We start from the raw sequence: 20,254 nt of genomic DNA on the forward strand, positions 1-20,254 counted from the left end.
GTTCCTCCTTCTGTCCCGTTGTTTTGTGCACTGGATGGAAGTCCCATGGAAAGCAGCTCAGTGAGGTGACTGTAATTCTTGTGGCAGCAGTTGTACAGTAAATTGATGTAGCTTGTAGTTCCTCTGTTGAGGATAAGGTTTGGCCTTGTAGTTGGCTGTATTTCTTGCATTTGTGGTTTTTGTGTATTATTTAAGACATTATGAAAGAGGAAAAAGAAAATACCTTGTTAATTATAATGCCCAACTTTGCTACACAGAACATAATGCAGATATCATAATTGCTTGAATTTGAACATGAAAATGTTAGTTGCACCACAGATCCAAGTGTAACAATCTGTTCTAACTGGAAAGCTGTTACACAATAGAGAAGCAATTTTTTCCTGTATTTGGAGGCTGAAGAAGGCTCTCCTGTTTGTTCTTTATTGCTTGTAGAACCCCACTGCCACAGAAGTGTTACTCACTGGGAACTCTGATCCAGGTGAGGGAAGGAGCATGACAGGGGTTGCACTGCCCTGTTCTAGTGAAGTTTAATTTTGGTAGTTCCCAGGTGTTCCTGGTCTGGTGCTGCTTCCTGCTCTTCCTCCTGCTGCTGGAGTATGTCAGCCCTCTCTCAATAGTCCTTCAGTTGCTGATATACATATATATATATATATATATATTTTCATTATAAATCATTATATATGTAAGAAGAAATAACTCATCAGTTAGTTATTTGGTGGGTTTCCAGAACTAACCCAAGAAAGACAAGAGGTAGGAGGATTCAGCAACTTTCAGTGTCATGTCTGATCTAAAGAGAAAAGAATTTTATGTGGCAAAAAAAGGAACTTGTATTTACATTTGAGGGCTGTTTTATGCTATCTAAAAATGTTTCACTGAGTTGAGGTTTGAAGAAGATCTTGAAACTTCTTTGAACAGTGGTAGGCAGTGTAATTATAAAGGTCACATTCAGCTGCTTCTGTAATGTTTATGTTCATATTTAACACCTGGAGAAGGATCACATTTACTGAAAGGATAGGGTTATTAAAGCAAATTAAAAACAAGTACTCAAACAGAGCAATTTGGCAGGGTTAATGCAACAATAAACTCACAGTCAAATGTAGCAGAAGAAAATCTGTGCCTTATCCATCTCAGTATGAATAAACCCAAGAAATGGATAATGTGTAGCTGTGAAGTTCTGCCCAATATTCTAATCCTAGATCTTTACCTTCTGCTGGAAGCTGGGAGTTTCCCCAGGCAGGGACAGCTGCACCTTTCTGTGCAGCATCTCATGCTGTGGCAGTGTGTGGTTGACAAGGGCCAGAGTGGCAGTGGGACACTGCTGAGTGTCCCCTCCCTCAGCTGTGTCCCTTGGAGCCCTTGATCCCTCACTCAGGGATTCTGGGGGCACAGCAGATCTGCTCCTCCTCACTGTCTACTGGAGCAAGTCAAAGCCTGCAGGATTCTTTTTTCCCCCTCTGAGGTTTAGCTGGTGTGAAATTATATTTGATCATTAATCTAAATTTTACATTTACAGTTTTATATAAGTCCATAGCATAAGATAGATTTTTTTTTCTTTACTATTTCTGTAGTATTAAAATGTAGATTCATTAGCAGGGAAGGGCTCTTCAGTATTTGAAATCTGTTGTGCTTGGGAAGTTGTGCCTGCCAGTGATCTGTACACCAAGTATTTAATACACCAAGTATTTAATTTGTGCAGTGTATAATTTTTAAGTCTTTTACTCCATTCAGTGGGCTTGTTACACTTGGCTCTGAGTGATACTTAGTGGAAATGTCTTTGCAGAACCTGTCCCACTGAATATCAGTCCTCTGTTGCAAGGTCAGTTTCAGCAGTTCTCTGGCTACAAGAGAGAAAGCACTAGAAATTAAGACTTGTGTTCAGAGCTTGTTGCTGTTACATATCTCAGACTTCTTGTCAGTGCCTGGCATGGCAGCCAACTTCCTGAGCTGCCTAGAGCAGACTTTATGGGGCTATGTTCTTCTATTTGTAACAAACTCAGTCTGAAACTCACCTAGACAATTGTACCTCTGAAGGGCAGGGTGAATGATCCTGAAGGGACTTAGGGGAATTGTGTTAAATTTTGTTTGCAGGATTTTGGAATTCTTGTTCAGTTTGAGTTGCGTTTTTCTTTTTGAGTTCTTAGGTGATGACTGTTTTTGGTTTTAACTTCTCAGTAATCTTGATAATTTCTGTCACTGTGGATAAATCCAATCTTATCTCTCTCCTAATATTTAATGATGCCCATTTGTACAGCAGAGTGAGCCCAGACAGTGGGAGGACACGGACCAAGCTGACTATGGAGGAGCTTAAAGCATTTGTGCAGCAGCTGTTCAGCTTGCCATGTGTTATCAGCCAGGCCCGACAAGTCAAGGTAAGATTGCATCTGCTCCTCTGATAACGTTCTGGCTTTGTGGTCGTACTTCTTTTTAAACAGGTAATTTTGCCTGGTGGACAGGATGAAAAGCTTCTGGTGTAAAACATCTGTGCAGTTTTTCAAGGTGCCTCGTGCAGCAGGCGTTGTCAGATGTGCTGCAGCTAAACAGAGCTAAAAGATCGATCCCCTTCCCCTGTCACTGTCCAGGCAGCCCAGTGCCCAATCTCTGAACCACTTACTCTGATTCCATCATTGTTAATGCTCTCTGTAGAGGTGAAGTTTCTGGCTAAACCCCACCCTTTATATGTTTTTGTAGAAATCTGGGGGTTACATGGCTGTGCTTTTTCAGGGCAGCAGGAAAGCAGTGCCACATTGTCAGTTACTCCATAAATACATCTCAGCCTTGCTTTCCAGGCTAGAGCCTTCTTCATCTGTATGCATGGCCTGCATTTCTTGCCCTTCATATATATCTTTGCACCTGTCTGTGAAGGAATCTGGACTAATAAGTAATCCAGATCATACTGATTCCCCTGGCTGCTGTTACCATTTATCATTCTGGCACTCTGCATCATAACAAGTGTTTTCAGCAGCAGTCTTAATTTGTTTCTCTGTCACTGGTGATGAAATACTAAGCAGTATTTCACCTACTAACCAACTTGTAGAAAACTCCTTAAGAAACATCCCTAATAAAGATTTTTTGCCTAGAGAAATGCTTCCTGAGATGTGTATTAATCACTTATTAACCTGCATGCTCAGCTTGTACAGTTTTACAGGTGTTGTATAGTACAGAGGGCCTAAAATCCTGAACATCACCGTGGCTGCAGCTGCTGCTACATAGCCAAACATACAGTTTAAAAATAACTTATGTTTTTTGGGTGGGTTTTTTTTGTTTGCTTTTTCTTTGTTCTTTTTTTAGAAGGCCTCTTTTCTCTAGTGTTTGTTAGTGATTATGTTGTTCATTCATGAGTTTTATATAAACTTTTCCATGATAGTTCAGTGTTGATAAGAAAGACTTTATACTGGAATTTCTTACTGTTTACATAATACTGGCATTTTTTTTCTGAAAACTATTTCCTGCAGAAAACCATGGGGCACTAGTGCAGGTTTATCAGGCTTGTTGATGCTGATCTTTGTCCTAACCAGTTTGCTAGCATCTAATAAAGTGGAAAGTGCTTTCTCATCCTCATATGATGGGATGGTTTTACTTCACTTCTTCCCACATCCAACCTAAAAATACTTACTAATATTTATTAATGAAATTTTATCATCGTCTCTTAGGTAGACGTGTAAGACTGTTCTCAGAAGAGTTTGTTTTTAATGTATTTTAAACATGTTTCCAATTAAAACATAATTCATAGATGAGGGGGCTGCAAGCATACAATTAACTCTTCACAGTTTCAGATGTATTTTGTCTAATACTTTGTCCCAGCTAGGCCATCTTCCCCCACCCCTCAGCATCAGGAATCTGATTCTCATTCAAGTACTCTGCCTATGCATGTGCATGTTCTTGAAGCCTCAGCATAATCACTAGTCAATAAATAAATATTATCATTTTACTGATTACAAACTGTAGTCTTTTCGTTTTTGAATGAAGTCAGATAATGATCATTTTTGCCTAAGCACTCACTAGCTTTTAACATGGCATTTGAATGCAATTACCCATCATAATGAAAAGCACAGTAATTGTCATGTTGGATGATGAGTATTTTCTAACACAAAAGGCATTGTAATTACTAAACTGTAATAATTTACTGTTGCCACTATGAAGCATTCAGATCAAAATCAAAATCTTTATAATGTAGATCCTAATCTTTCTTATAAATGCCTTCTGATTTCCAGACAGTCATGAGAAGCAGCATCAGCCATAAAGGGCAGTAAGCTTAAGGAGATGCAGGCTTTGCTGCTGATGGTGCCATCGGCTTGCTGTCAGAAATGCCTGTCTTTTTGTGAGAGACTTGGGGGTGAATCAATTGAGTATGCTGGTTGAATGTCCTTGGATGAATCTCCTGCAGAGATTCTTTCCTGCCTGTTTGCTGTCTTTGATTTTTTTTTCATTGCAGTGCCAAAACTTGAGGATGAGAACTGCAGCAGTGCAGTTGGATTTCTGTGAAATTGTCTCCTTTAATAAAAGGGTTTTGCATTTTCATTTCTTTCCTTAGTGCAGTAAAGCCCTGATGCTTATAAGTGGTGGTCCTGCTTTAGGGAACAAAACTTTCACACTTCACCATTGTTATTTTCACAACCTGTGGTATTTGTGTTCTCATACATCTCTGGCTTGTTATCTCTCCTCAGCATGTTTTTTTCTGCTTTGTGTCGCTGTCATTTCTGTAATGCCCCTTACACTACTGAAATGATGACTTGTTTGCAGAAGTCCCTTTTCTCCCCACAATTTCAAAACTAACGTTGACTGGGCAGCACTAAGTATTCTGTTTCGTTGGGAGCTGTCATTTGCAGTAGTGCTATTTTAGGTGCAGAGTTTGATGCAACTAATAATATGCCTAGGGTATGAAACATTAGGCCATCAAATAAGTTTAGATGGTCTGTTGCTTAATTTCTGTCAGACTTGATGGCTTGTGACAGCTAGCTGGCATCGTGTGTAGAAGCTCAGACTGATGATGTGATGATCACATACAGATTCACAGCTGACTGATCCCTCAGTAGGATTTTCTTTTGGGTTCTGTGGCTGTTTTTTCCTCATTGATTTGTACTGTGTGCTACTTCAGAATCTGCTCGATGATGTGGAAGAATTTCACGAGCGTGCTCAAGAAGCTATGATTGATGAGATCCCAGACTCTTCCAAGCTGCAGGAGTTGATAGACATGGGCTCTGGCCTTTATGTTGAACTTCCAGAACTGCCAAGGTTGAAGCAAGAACTGCAGCAGGCACGGTGGCTGGATGAGGTGAGGTCCACCCTCCTGGATCCCCAGAGAGTCACCCTGGATGTGATGAAGAAGCTGATTGACTCTGGTGTGGGCTTGGCACCACATCACGCTGTAGAAAAAGCCATGGCTGAGCTGCAGGAGCTGCTCACAGTCTCAGAGAGGTGGGAGGAGAAGGCCAAGGTCTGCCTGCAGGCCAGGTGAGTGTTCCTTTCCAAACTGTTCTTAGAGGTCACACACTTTAGTGTTTCTCATCCTCTTTTGAAAAGTGTGGTGAAAGGTTGGGTCCTTGAAGCTGTAGTTGCCTTTCTTATTTTGTTGGTTTTTTGTTTTGTTTTGTTTTTTTACCTCCCAGCAGTTAGATTGCTCAAGAGTTGGATTTGAGATTGGTGAATTGCAGAAGTGTTGATTCCCTCTCAATGTTGCACAGTGGCAGGAGGCTGAAGCTGTGGGTGTTGCTGCTGTGTTTTGCTATTCATCCCCCTCCACAAAGAGCCCTGGCTATGCCACCAGCACGAGACAGCTTTCTTGCTGTGCAGGGGGTGTGATGCTGTGCCCTTTTGAGCTCCATTGTGCCAAGCCCATCAGCATTCTCACCTCCTGGTATTTGGTAGCCAGTAGCACCCTCCGAGCATAGAGCCATGCTATCCTACACTGCAGTGCAGTGACCAAGTTGCATCACCAGCCTGTCAAATTGATGGCTTTAGATCACTGGCATTTTGAGAGAAGGCTGGAATTGGGTTTTTCTTACTCTAGACCACGCCAAAGTATGATGGCTCTGGAGGGCATCGTGAATGAAGCAAAGAACATCCCTGCTTACCTGCCCAATGTGCTGGCACTGAAAGAAGCCCTGCAGCGGGCTAGAGACTGGACAGCCAAAGTGGAGGCCATTCAGGTAGGGCTTACAGCAGGGACTGCAATCTTCTGCTTGCACTCTTTGATTCAGATGTGTCCTTTATTCCTAGCACCTCTCCTGACAAAAGTGGCCCAAAGAGAAGCCTCGCTATGGCTCTTGAAAGTCCTTACAGAGCTTGTGGACTTGATTTTCTTCTTGTGCATTTGTTTCCCCACTGGCTATCCAATTTCTGTTCCCCTACCTTTTATGCATTTCAGAGTGGATGTAAAAGCTAGCAGATTCATTATGATATGGTATTTGGCTTTGGAACTGTTCAGCATGCTGTCACTGAAAATATTTAGCTGCAGCAGAGGATGCTCTCAGGTTTTCAGTTTTGGATCTGGCTGTGGAAATTCTTTTGTTTTTTTGTTTTCTCCCTAAAGTGTTGTAAGATTCAATGGCACTGGTGGCCAGAATTTTCTGAAAGAGATTAATTAGTTCAGTAACCTTCCCTTCTACTGGTCTAACCACATAACTTGATCCAGAGCTCTGCGATATTTCTGGGTGCTGATTGTTGAACTAGAATTGTTTATGTTATACCAGGTACTTGTTGGGAGTTGAAGTGAGAATCCCAATTCAGCCCCTGTACAACTCTTGCTGTTAAACAGACAGCATTTAGATAACTGTCTGGAAATGGAATGTTGTCTTACTCCCTAAGCCAGTTGGCCATGTCTAAATGACTGTTAAAATAAAAGCTGTATGAGAGAATTGTTTAAAGTTACAGTAGATTGAAACACTGCCCTCCTTTCCTTTCCTTTCTATGGAACTCTATTTTAGGCAGTGACAAAATAGTGTATGGCTTGAAATTAGGCTGGCAGCTGATACAAGGATGGAATTGTTGGCTTAGAAAAATTTCTTTCACCCCAGAATGGGAGCAACTATGCATACCTGGAGCAGCTGGAGAGCTTGTCTGCCAAAGGCCGGCCCATCCCGGTGCGCCTGGACGCCCTGCCCCAGCTGGAGTCACAGGTGGCCGCAGCTCGGGCCTGGAGGGAGCGCACAGGGAGGACCTTCCTCAAGAAGAATTCCAGCTACAGCCTGCTGCAGGTGAGAACACGTATTTCCCTGTCAGGAGAGCACGCTTCTCTGTCAGAAATGGCCCTCAGCTGTCTGGAGGGAGGAGCTGGTCCAGTTACACCGGATTACAGTTCCTTTTCAGAGTAGAACATAATTTCGGCTGTTCTCAGGTGAAAAGAATGAAAAAGGCAGAAAGTCTGTTTGGTTAGTCCTGCTTTATGTGTAGACTACCTCATCTCTTTCTTTTGAAGGAAGAGGAAAAATAAAGCAATTTTTTTGTCATTGAAGAAATACGGGCTGAAACGGACATAGACCTGTTGATAAATGTTTTCACTTGCCTCACTGTTTAAATGCTAAGAAAATAGTTTGGAGATTTTATAAACTTGTTTAAGAAAAATTAGTCAGCTACTGTTTATTTCACTTCAGTGGATGTAGTGACTGTCCTTGTTTTAATAAAAATCAATCATGTGTTTGAAGATCTATCATATCTACTTGACAGGCTTCCATTTTCTAAGGAAAACAGTTCCAGCTCAGCTGCATTCTCAGAGGCTGTATTTTTCATTCTCTTATTTTGTTAATTCTCTGCAGTTTGTCTTTGCTTCTAGTGGGATGTCCAAATCCAGACAGAATCCTCACTCTGACATTCCCTAGTGCCATGTGAAGTGCAGTAATTACATCTTGTGTCTCAAAACTGATGTTTAATGTTTTCCAATGGGATTTTCCTTATTGCAGCTGCATCACACTAATTTTTGTTCACTTTATGACACACTCTAGATGCAGCTTGTTCCTCTTTATTATTCTGCCTAGCTAGTTACTTAATGTGTTCTGGTTTTGTGTTTTCCTAAATGTAGCAATTTGAGCTTTCCTATATTGAATTTAATTTGCTAGATTTTATATTTAAATATGCATTCCAACTAGTCACGATAACTTAAAGCTTTATTCTTGTTCTTAAAAGTGTTTTTCAGCCTCTCATATTGATATTAAAAGGCTTATAGCATACTTTCAGGAGTTTTTCAGGCACCAAATTGCTGATGTAAATAAAAAATAATTTTGAAGACTTGATTGATAAAGACTCTTGAAGTGAATGTTGAACTGTGGATGTCTAGCTGCATGTAGTATTTTGCTTAGCTGTATGTATGGTAGTGTAATCTGAGTAAATTCTGTAATTTAATCAGCAAACACAGTGGCTTTCAGTTTCACCTGCCATGCCCCTGCTTGCTGATCACATTCCAGTTCCATAACTGGGAGACACTTCTGTCCTTACCTGTTTATTCCCTTTTTCCTGGCGCTAGTAGACAGGAATCCAAGGGGTTCGATTGCTGAGTAGTTTTGGTTCCCTGGTGGCACTGTGGCCATTCCTTGGTGGGATGTCCTTGGTCTGACAGGATGAGTTTCCTTGGCAATCCCAGGTTCTGAGCCCACGGACTGACATCGGCGTTTACGGGAGCAGCAAGAACAGGCGGAAGAGGGCGAAGGAGTTGATGGAGAAGGAAAAGGAGAAAGATCTTGACTTGGAATCCCTGAGTGAACTGGAGGATGGGCTGGAGGAGGCCAGGGATGCTGCAGCTGTGGTAAGGAGCAGTGAAATGTGGTGTCTCCTGCTGTGTGGGCTTCAGTCGTCTCTAATTTGTAGAAATTCTGGGGAAGAACTGATGAATGAATTTCACTGGAAAAGATGCCTCATAATATGGTGTTTGACCCAAGAATGTAGTTCAACTTTCATTGCAGTGAAGGTAGAGGGCAGCACAGTTCAGAGTACAGCTGCTGGTATTTAATACCATTGGGTATGTGTAAGACTTCAGTGCTCTTGGGTTAGTATCTGTGGCTGCTCATCTAATATTAACATTTATTGAAATTATGTTGAAGTCATGAAGTGCAGCTTTGCTCTAACCAGGACCAACACATATTTGGTTAGGTCAGTTTTGTGATCAGCCTGCAAATACTTGGTCATGGGCACTGGGCTGCAGGGAATGTTTTATTTAGTTCCTCTTTTTTGGAGGATATTCATGCTGCTTATCAGAAGAATTTGCTGTCATCTGGCTGCCCTTTCCCTGGGAACAAAGAAAATATGTGCAGGGTCATTAATATGGCTAATACACAATCTATTTTACTGCAGTATGTTTGGTTATAGTTACCTGAATGGGAACATTAAGGAAGTGCAAGTTGCTGCAGAAGGTTTGTGGTCACTCAGATGCTTCTGAAACGATGCTCAGCTCCATTGTCTTGCTAAATCGATGAATGGAAGAGATTCTGACTTCTCTGGAGTCAGAATCTGTTCTTCTGGGGGCCTTATGACAGATTTAACTATGAACTTCAGAAACTTTGTAGATACTGGGAAGATTATCTGAAGTTTACATAGCATCTCTATCAGAAGGACTCTAGGGAGTAGTGAGCAACTGAGGAGGAGGTGTCAAAATGAAGTTTTGATTAGATCACATAGTTCCTGAATTTTGGGCTAGTTTTAGATCCCTTGATCTGTTTGGGCTGGCTGTTTTTTCCTTTTCCTGTGTTGCTAATAGAACGAAGTCTCTCTCAGCTGTGAAGGTGATGACATGTTTGTGTGCTTGCTGGGCAGGTGGCTGTGTTCAAGGAGCGGGAGCAGAAGGAAATTGAAGCCATGCATGCTCTCAGGGCAGCCAACCTGGCCAAGATGACCATGGTGGACCGAATCGAAGAGGTCAAGTTCTGTATCTGCCGCAAGACGGCCAGCGGGTTCATGCTGCAGTGCGAGCTGTGCAAGGACTGGTTTCACAGCGGCTGCGTGCCCCTGCCCAAAAGCAGCTCCCAGAAGAAGGGCTCCAGCTGGCAGGCCAAGGAGGTGAAGTTCCTGTGTCCCCTGTGCCAGCGCTCGCGCCGGCCGCGGCTGGAGACCATCCTGTCCCTGCTGGTGTCCCTGCAGAAGCTGCCCGTGCGCCTGCCCGAGGGGGAGGCCCTGCAGTGCCTGACAGAGCGAGCCATGAGCTGGCAGGACCGGGCTCGGCAGGCCCTGGCCACCGACGAGCTGTCCTCTGCCTTGGCCAAGCTCTCTGTGCTCAGCCAGCGCATGGTGGAGCAGGCAGCTCGTGAGAAAACGGAGAAGATCATCAGTGCGGAGCTGCAGAAGGCGGCAGCTAACCCCGACCTGCAGGTAGGCGTGGGAACTGCTCACTGCTCCCTGCCCAAACTTAGGGTGGTAGGATTTATCTTGGAGAAGCATGGGGAGAGGGGAGGGCAGTGAACAGCTGAGGATCACACATGGTAGAACTTCTTACCCAGTTCAGTGCTCTGCAGGTTTTGGAACAGCTCTGTTGCTCTGTACTCAGTCATTACCAACTGCTGGAGGTGCTTGTAACATCAGCTTAGGTACAGGCCTCAAGATGTACAAAACAGTTGCTGCTTTGGTGTCCAAGTTCCGTTTTCCTCTTGACAGAATCCAAAGCCTCAGTATTTACAGTTTCTCGTGGATTGTCATTCCCAGGCATTTGGTGTCTTGTTAGTACATTTCAGCGAGGAACGTGGTCAAGCGCTGATAATTCCATAGCTCTTCACCTTGAGAGTGAGACCAGGTCATGCTGTGGTGAGGAAGCTGTGCTTTATAGCACTGAAGAGCAGTAGCTGGCTCTTCCTAGTCACTATTACTAAAAAACAGGTAATCAGAATCAAATGAAACCTTTGACTTGGATATTTCCCTATCTTTTTTCTACGTCTTGCTACAACTGGTCTCTTTTGTGATGTCTGGGCAGTTATCCTCAGGCCAAAAGAACCACTGTTTTCTTTGTTAATAACTCTTCAGGTCTTTTCAGATTTTTCCTGGAGATTTTATTGTTTCACTTCCATGTTCCATTTCTTTTTTAGGGACACTTAACAAGTTTTCAGCAGTCAGCCTTTAACAGAGTGATAGGGAGTGTGTCCTCATCCCCACGGCAGACTTTGGATTATGATGATGAAGAGACAGACTCTGATGAAGACATCAGGGAGACATATGGCTATGACATAAAGGTGAGTAATCCAGAGTGGTTTGTTTGCATGGAATTAATACAGAACACCTGTCTTCTATTAACCCATTTTTATCAGAATATTTATTGCATCTTAAGCTGTCTGTGTATATTCTGCCCTAGGGCCTGTGGCAGAAGAGATAGTTCTTGATTTTTATCCGAATGTCCTCATTTTCTGAGCTATTGTGAAGTTTTGCAATGTTTTATGCAAAATTTCCCAAGTCCTGCTTGAATTTCAAAATTCAAATTCTGCCTTTTAGTGCAGAGGAGAAAGATACACTTCCAAAGGCATTTGCATTTCTAACACCCTGGAGGATGAGCATTGTCCTTATGCCCCATCCAGAGATACCACGAGTCATAAATATAAGTATCTGTATGGAGAGCTCTTGGGAAGTTTTTGCCACAGCAAACAGATTAGCCTTCAAAAAGTGCATGCTGTGTAGGAAGTTTCCTGATGCCAGGGCTTTGTTCATGTTTTCATACCTTTCTCTTCATTCAGCCCTTGCATGAAGGAGGTACATGTGTTACATTTTGGAGTGTGGAATTTTTAGATACAAGATGTCTGCATTGTGTTGTAAAATTAGTGTCTGATTCAGTACAGCAATTGTAACCACAGTTAAATTTTTGAAGGATTTTATCTAGAGAGGAATTTTCATGGGAAAAAGCAGTTGTGGAGAAAACCATGTGTTTTCAAGGTATTGAAATGTCCTTTGGAAATATGTAGAGACAAAGGCAATGCCAGTTTCTTCTTGAGCAGTGCTTTCTTTTTAGTGATAGTGTTGTCTCTGCATTAAAAGGTGCTGTCCTAAGAGACATGTAAATTCTTCTAAGGCAGATATTCTGATTTATAGAGGGGCAGCACTTTCTCCAGGTATGATTTGCTGTAATCTGTTTTTAAGTGTTTTGTTTCCCAGCAGCCTGATGCAAATACACAGATTTGTCTTACAGGCCCCTGTGAAATTCCAAGAGTACATGGCTGTTGGGTGCTACAGCTTTTAATTCATTTAGTTTTATATCTAAAAGTAAGTCCCAAAACTGTTTTTTGCATCAGGAGTCTTTAAGGCATTTCTGAAGGATGTGGCATTTTCTGAGGCTGTGATAGAACATATGTCAAGAAAGATGACATATGCTTGCCAGGAGCTCAGGGTTTTGCAGGAGCATAATTTAATTTGTTTGATGATTCTGTTGTCATCATTTAAAAATCTTATTTCCCCCTTTTGATTTGGATGTTCATCTGATGTAATTGTAGAAACCTAAAAGTAAAAACCTGTTTAAGCAAAGCTGTTAGAGACCAGAAATGCGTTCTGTTAGGTCAACTAATACAATTGGAATAGAAGACAAATTTTCAGACAACCATAATCAAATTCTTTAGGTATAAGCTAGGAAATAAGCAATATTAAAAAAAAAAAACAAAACAAAAAACCCCAAACAAACCCAAAGTTGTTCAGAATTCAATTATTCTTATACTGTTGACTTTCAAGTGTTGGCTGTCTTGAATTTTTGATACACAGACATGCTTGAGTGTGTTTAAAAAAAGATACAGATCATTATGCATCTTGTATGAATTTGCTCTTGTTGTGGACCCTGTAGGAATAATCCTCAGTTCCTCAGGGTTCAGAGACTGTATTTTGAAAACCACAGTCTCTGGCTTCTCAAGAGCTCAGTTGTTACAGAAGTAGATATGAAAATGTAATCTGTTTGATTATGTTATATGTCTCTTAATTAAAGCATGGTTCTTGCCAGTAAATCTGCATTTAGGGGTGCAATAGCTAGATTTTTTGGAAGATTTGTTCCAAGCAGACACATTCATTGGTCAAATCACCTATAATTTGTTTTTTGTCTTGTATTTTTTCTCATTTCTTTGCATGGGTATTGCCTGTGGCCCCTGATGATGATTTTTTAAAAATCAATTTACATGTTAGCCCTGAACTTCCTTTAATGTAGTACAATAAAATACCTGTAACAGGATATTGTTCAAGATATAAACTCTTTACAGTGTAGGGAGAAATACCTTCCTCTTTCTGAGTGTTTTTATTCTGCCTTTTCATCTGGGATATTTCATTTTGTATTTCCCACTGGTAGTTCTGTACGGAAATCATTCATTTGTGCATCACTTTCTTTGAAACGTGCAACTGAAGGCCACAGAGAGAGAGATTGTCATTTCATGACATAAAAAGAGAGTTTAAGAATGGTGGTGTCTTGCCCAGAACCTTATGCTGTTCAGTGTCTCACTCAACACACTGAGCTGAGCACAAGCCAGTGCCATCATCTCTGCTCATGGGAATAGTCACAACAGCCCTCTTTCAGTGTTTGGTCCCAGCTTAAACTGATTTAACACTACCATAAATGTACTGATCCCAGGGCAGTGTTTGATTGTCATTATATTGATATTTGCTGCTGGGCTGGAATGCCCTTTTTTCTTTCTGTAGTCACTGTAATTTACTCAGCATTCCCCTGCTTTACTGAGGATACAAGTCTTTATGGGCTCACAGTCAGACTTTTCAAGCAAAATAATAAATTATGTAGGCTAAGAGAAAGCCTCTTTTCATCATGTTGACTTCTGAAGACCATTCTTAAGGGACTGCTGAGCGAGGAAACTTGGCAAGTGATTTTCATTACAGCACTAGCTGTAAATATACTGACCTGTCTCCATAATTCCTCTATTCATCCACCATTTAATTTTTACCTTTGGTCTTGGTATCTCTGATGGAGTGCTTTGGAGAAGGGCTTTAGGAGCAGCAGAGTGCTCAGTCTTCAGCAGAATTTACTTTGAAGCAGGTATTTGCTGAAATCAGATGTTGCATGTTTGCTGTGGGTCTGTTTCAGGACAATGCCAGTGTGAAGTCTTCCAGCAGCCTGGAGCCCAATTTATTTTGTGATGAGGAAATCCCCATTAAATCAGAGGAGGTGGTGACACACATGTGGACTGCTCCCTCCTTCTGTGCTGAGCACGCCTATTCGTCTGCTTCTAAAAGCTGCTCTCAAGGTATTTGCTTTTGTATACATTGAGGTACAATTAAGTAGATAACGGGGCTGGGCAGTCAGTGAGGCGTGGAACTGCTATCTGCTCTGTTGTCCATTCTGGTTGTGCAGGATGTACTGTCTGGAGGAAGGTACAGCAGAGTTACATTGCAGTTCATTTCCTGATTTTTGATACATAAACCTGTGACAATGTGTTCTGGTTGTTACTGTTTCCCATCTTAAAATGTTGTAAAAAATACCTATTTTCAATCGGTTTTGATCTCTTCCTTTTATCTTTGTGGCTTTGCCTGGGGCTGGTTTAGATTAAGTATTGGGGAAGATTTTTTCACTGCAAGAGTGGTCAGGCATTGGAACAGGCTGCCTGGGAACGTGGTGGACTCACTGTCCCTGGAAGTGTTCAAAAGATGTGTGGGTGTGGCACCTGGGGACATGGTTTAGTGGGAGGCTTGGCACGGATTTGATATTCTCCGAGGTCTTTTCCAGCCTTAATGATTCTGTGTCCTGGCTCCTGTCTGAAAGCTTCTAGCACTCCAAGGAAGCAGCCTCGGAAGAGCCCGCTGGTACCTCGCAGCCTGGAGCCCCCTGTGTTGGAGCTGTCACCTGGAGCAAAAGCTCAGCTGGAAGATCTGATGATGGTTGGAGATCTCCTGGAGGTATCCCTGGATGAAACTCAGCACATCTGGAGGATTTTGCAGGCCACTCATCCACCCTCTGAGGACAGGTTTCTTCATGTCATGGAGGTAGGGAACCTGAAGAAATATTCTGGAGTGGAACAAAAATCCCACCACATTCTGTTGTTGGATTTATATAAACATGATCTGGAATAGTTGAGTGCTCAGTTGCTTGTCATGTTGGGATTTTATCTGGAGAGAGTAGTAGATTACGGAAAATAACACAATAAGTGATCCAGCAATTCATTTCTCGATCACTCGTGCTAACCATATTTAGAACAGTTTTCTCAAGTAGTTCCATGTGTAAACCTTATTTTAGAGCATAACAGGTTAAGGGAGGAAACACTCTTCTTGATTATGCGTGGAAGCAGAGCTAATCTGCAGAAGAGTTACAGGAAGCATTTAGGAAGATGAAAAGTTACACTTGGTTTATGTAACACGATACTTTTATGTTACTGAACTTTGTTACTGGGGAAAACATGTTTTGATAATGAAGCCAGTAATATTCCTGTTCTTCCTCAGAATAATGTAGCCATAGTAAATGTTTTGTTGGTGTACTGTGAAGATGTCCTGCTTGCTTTGCCCAGCTGCCAGCATCAGGCAGGTTTGTCTGCTGATTCTGAGGTCTAGCCAAAATCACTGAGCTCCATTGATGCAGAGGGCCAGGGAAGGTGCTGGAAGAGCAGGTCAGCTGCTGGGTTGAAGAGCTTGAGTGGAACCCATTTTTTATCATCTGTCAGCTGCAGTTAGGGCTCAGTTTGAGTCTGTGGGTTTTATGATGGCTTGTTGGGTTTCTGAGCTGCACAGGAAGAACGTGAGGTGATGGTTCTTTCTTGGCTTTTTGGTGGTGCACAGTGATGCAGGATGGAAGGTTGCATGCTGTGAGCAGCGAGGTTGGGTGAGCTCTGTGCCATCCATGCACAATGGATGAGTTAAAGTGTAAAGCTGCATCAGTGTGGAGGGTAGAACTGCCCCTGCCTCCCAGCTACTGAAAGATGCTTCACCACCTTTCAGCCCAAGTACTATGTAAGCTTAATGTTCTTTTGATGTAATGGTGTTGGCAGGGAGTTGGTTGAAGAGCAGTTTGGATGCCAGCAAATAACAATTTATAAATAATATGCCAGACTGTTATATTTATAGATAAGCAAAGCTTTTTTCCAGGGGAGTGGGGTGAGGAGTGTAGAGTGTGTGTGCATTACGTTTTCTGTTAACCTTTCTGAATGCTTGCTTGACCAGAACTGCTCATTTTGAATTGAATATATTCCATGGCTGTTTACATACAAAATAAGTAGCCTTCTGTGAAATAATCTTGAGAGGATTTGGTTTTTGGGTGGAGTAGCTAAATTCAGTAATGTACAGTAAACAGTCTCTTTACTGGCTTATAGAATGTTTTTAATCTATTAATAATTAAGGTTAAAGTATAGCTGCATTGACTAAATCCAGTCAGTCCTGTTTGTACAAAGGACTACACAAGTGAATCTTTCAGTTGTGAGTGGGACTTGTCAGTGTGACTGCTACCTTCAGGGACAGAGCTGGCCAGTTTTAGGCCCCACTTGTGACCTGAATCTGTTATTCAGGAGCTCTCGGTGGCGCCAGGGTATTTACAATGCCTGCCACTTTGGAAGCCCTTCAAATAACGGATGTTGCTTTCTCTCCTTGCTTGAGTTGATGATACATTTTGAGTTCACCAATTACTCTTCCTTAATCTCCAAAACAGCAGTTGCTTTCTCTCAAAAATAATTACAGGCAAGACTGACCTCGGATGAAAAATAAGCAGGAGCATCTAACAAATTACTAATCTTCTCAACTTCTATTAAAAAAACAATGTGAGAAGAGATTTGTAATTATTGCTTACTTTGCCTTCATACCCTTGCTAATAATTTACTTTTTCCACTGAGTGTTTTTGGGTGATTGTACTTTGACATAGTTGATAACACTTAGGAATTTTTTATAGTATGGTGGAAATGAAATTAAGTGGGTTTTTTTTGTTTAGAATTTGTTTAGAACAACAGTATGTTGTTGGCTAGATTTCTTCATGTCATATCAGGGTAAAGGTAGAGGTAAGTACATTTCTCAGACCTCAGGTTTGCAGGAAATTCGTATTTGAGTAAAATATATTTCTTTTTCTTTGAAGGATGACAGCATGGATGAAAAACCACTGAAAATGAGAGGGAGGGACTCTTCTGAGAGGAAGCGGAAACGAAAACTGGAGAGAGCAGAGCAGTTCTTTGGAGACATGAAGCAGAAATCTAAAGAGCTGAAAAAACTGGAAAAACCCAAGAAGAAGAAGCTGAAACTCACCATGGATAAGACAAAAGAGCTGAACAAGCTGGCAAAGAAACTGGCTAAGGAGGAGGAGCGGAAGAAGAAGCAGCGAGAGAAGGCAGTTGTGGCAAAGGTAGAACTGGCAAAGGAGAGCACAGAGAAAAAAAGAGAGAAGAAGGTTCTGGATATTCCTTCCAAGTATGACTGGTCAGGAGCAGAGGAGTCGGATGATGAGAACGCTGTGTGTGCTGCTCAGAACTGCCAAAGGCCCTGCAAGGACAAAGTGAGTTTCCCCTTGGTTCTGGCACCGGCAGTTCCGTGCTCAGTCAGAGCCCCTGTGCCAGGTGACAGCATGAGAAACCAAAGTGGTGTGCTTAGAAAGGAGACAGGACTGAGTAGTACTTGGGTAGGTACATGTAGCAGATTAAACTCTAGAACTTCCACATTCTCCTAGGTACTCAAAACAGAAGATGGAAAATCAGAATCTGGGAAAAGGTACTCGGTTTTGGTTGGGAACTTTTAACTCCTTCAAGCTGTGTAATTTTTTTGTTGAGTATGTGCAACGTGCACTGGCTGAGTCAAAGGATTAATTCTTTGACTCAGAAAAAAATGTTCCTGGCTTTGCTGTGGTCCTGACCACTGGTACTGAGTGTCCTCCCACACATTAGGAACATGTGTAATGTTCCTAAAAGAAGTAGATTTTCTCTATTTTTTGCATGTACTCTGTGAACAGTGATGCTGCAGGCTGAGTGATCTTCAGAATTCAGTGGTTCATTTTGCTTGTTGGAGATAAATAATCAATTCTTTCAGACCTGATGGGATTATTAGAAATGAAACTTGATCTGCCTCTCTCTGTGGTACTGCCTGTCATGATTGTCAGCTTTTAACACAGACTGATGATCAAAAATATTTTCAGAATGTGTTTTCTGTACACGTCTGTATTTTTGCACTTTGAGCAGGTGAATGCCACACTTGTCAAAAACTGGCAAGTACAGGAATGTAATGACTGAAGCTGCAGCTGTTGATGTCCATTACTAATCACTTTGGAAAATTTGTCCAGGAGTATGGAGTTGGCTACAAGCTAAAATAAAATCTGTTATGGTGATAATGTTACTTCATTTTATATAGGTGGCCACTACTGTTGTTTTTCTGATTCAGTTTTACATTCCCCTGTAAATGGAAAGCAGAACTACAGCATTAACAAATTTTATAGCTGTACCAGTGGATGCCATTAAAATGAAGAATCTGTGTTTCTTATCCTGCAAATCTGAATTTCTGCCCACTGACTCCAATTAACCTGCACTTTTGTTCGAAGAATTACAGGAATCAAATAATTAATTTTTTTCCTTCCTACATTCCAGCTCATTTTTTTGTCTTTTCCAAATTGTCCCACAGCGAGTTCAGCGCAAAGTTTGTATTGTAGCATGAATGTTCTGACCCTTAGGACTTAGATTTACAAAAGCCACTGTTTGATAATGCAGTCTAAGAGGGTGTGTTTGGAGACTCTCATCTGTGCTGAAATAACCATCCTTGAGCATTTTAAATGTGTTTTAGCACACCTCATTTCATTTGTGGAGAGCTGAGTCATCTTCCTCAGGAGCAGTAGAGTTTTTGTGTCATCGCAGTGTAAGAGGGGCAAGGTTTGTTGGAAGTTTTTATTAAACTGAAGTAGCTTTTTTAAACAAGCTCTATAGGGGCATTAATTTTTGCCCCAGAGCTTTTGTATTCCTGGTAGCTGAGGTGTGTTTAAGAGGAGGTGTTTCTCTGTTTGTGTCTGTCTGTCCTGCCCTGTAACAGGCTGAGTGTTGCTGATTGCTCTCTTGCAGGTGGACTGGGTGCAGTGTGACGGGGGCTGCGATGAGTGGTTCCACCAGGTGTGTGTCGGGGTCTCCCCAGAGATGGCTGAGAATGAGGATTACATCTGTATAAACTGTGCAAAGAAACCCCTGCAGGGACCCAGCAGCCCTGCCCACGCCCCACCTCCTCCCTTCTTGCTGAGCTACAAACTACCAATGGAAGATCTCAAGGAGGCGAGTTAGCAGCTGCTCGATGCCCTGAACTTGTTGGGAAATGGACCACTGGAACCCTTCAGGAGGAGAGGGTTTGAAGCTGATGTAGCCCCTGAGCTTCTCTTGCCAGGACAGACAGATGTGCAGCGGAGTTGGCCCGTTCCTTACAGCTGGCTTCCCTGGGACAGCAGGAGCGCCTCTGGCACACAGACACTGCCTGCTCTGGCACACAGACACCCCCTGCTCTGGCACACAGACACTGCCTGCTCTGGCACACAGACACCCCCTGCTCTGATAGACACTGCCTGCTCTGGCACACAGACACCCCCTGCTCTGACACACAGACACTGCCTGCTCTGGCACACAGACACCCCCTGCTCTGACAGACACCCCCTGCTCTGGCACACAGACACCCCCTGCCCTGGCACACAGACACCCCCTGCTCTGGCACACAGACACCCCCTGCTCTGGCACACAGACACCCCCTGCCCTGGCACACAGACACCCCCTGCTCTGACAGACACCCCCTGCTCTGACAGACACCCCCTGCCCTGGCACACAAACACCCCCTGCTCTGACAGACACCCCCTGCCCTGGCACACAGACACCCCCTGCTCTGGCACACAGACACCCCCTGCTCTGACAGACACCCCCTGCCCTGGCACACAGACACCCCCTGCTCTGGCACACAGACACTGCCTGCTCTGGCACACAGACACCCCCTGCTCTGGCACACAGACACCCCCTGCTCTGACAGACACCCCCTGCCCTGGCACACAAACACCCCCTGCTCTGGCACACAGACACTGCCTGCTCTGACAGACACCCCCTGCTCTGACACACAGACACTGCCTGCTCTGGCACACAGACACCCCCTGCCCTGGCACACAGACACCCCCTGCTCTGACACACAGACACCCCCTGCTCTAGCACACAGACACCCCCTGCTCTGACAGACACCCCCTGCTCTGGCACACAGACACCCCCTGCTCTGCCAGGCACCCCCTGCTCTGACAGACACCCCCTGCTCTGGCACACAGACACCCCCTGCCCTGGCACACAGACACCCCCTGCCCTGGCACACAGACACCCCCTGCCCTGGCACACAGACACTGCCTGCTCTGACACACAGACACCCCCTGCCCTGGCACACAGACACCCCCTGCCCTGGCACACAGACACCCCCTGCT

The 20,254-nt window shown here is 43.2% G+C and overlaps 1 protein-coding gene across 2 annotated transcripts in view; it reads left to right on the forward strand.

Annotated features, from left to right (window-relative positions):
• KDM5A (lysine demethylase 5A) overlaps positions 1-19,686 on the forward strand; it is a 45,964-nt gene extending 26,278 nt beyond the window's left edge. The window contains exons 18-28 of one of the 2 annotated variants that reach the window (XM_086885545.1): positions 2,252-2,369; positions 5,096-5,451; positions 6,008-6,146; positions 7,014-7,193; positions 8,573-8,734; positions 9,739-10,290; positions 10,998-11,141; positions 13,964-14,123; positions 14,639-14,859; positions 16,925-17,338; positions 18,882-19,686. In XM_086885545.1, coding sequence (XP_086741671.1) covers positions 2,252-2,369; positions 5,096-5,451; positions 6,008-6,146; positions 7,014-7,193; positions 8,573-8,734; positions 9,739-10,290; positions 10,998-11,141; positions 13,964-14,123; positions 14,639-14,859; positions 16,925-17,338; positions 18,882-19,094 — 2,659 coding nt within the window. In that variant the 3' untranslated portion in view covers positions 19,095-19,686. The remainder of the gene's footprint in view (positions 1-2,251; positions 2,370-5,095; positions 5,452-6,007; positions 6,147-7,013; positions 7,194-8,572; positions 8,735-9,738; positions 10,291-10,997; positions 11,142-13,963; positions 14,124-14,638; positions 14,860-16,924; positions 17,339-18,881) is intronic. The other variant, XM_086885546.1, reaches the window with a different exon arrangement.
• The last annotated feature ends 568 nt before the right edge of the window (positions 19,687-20,254 follow it).

The sequence above is a fragment of the Cyanistes caeruleus genome, chromosome 4 (assembly GCF_971803275.1).
Source record: "Cyanistes caeruleus chromosome 4, bCyaCae1.hap1.1, whole genome shotgun sequence".
NCBI lineage: Eukaryota > Metazoa > Chordata > Aves > Passeriformes > Paridae > Cyanistes > Cyanistes caeruleus.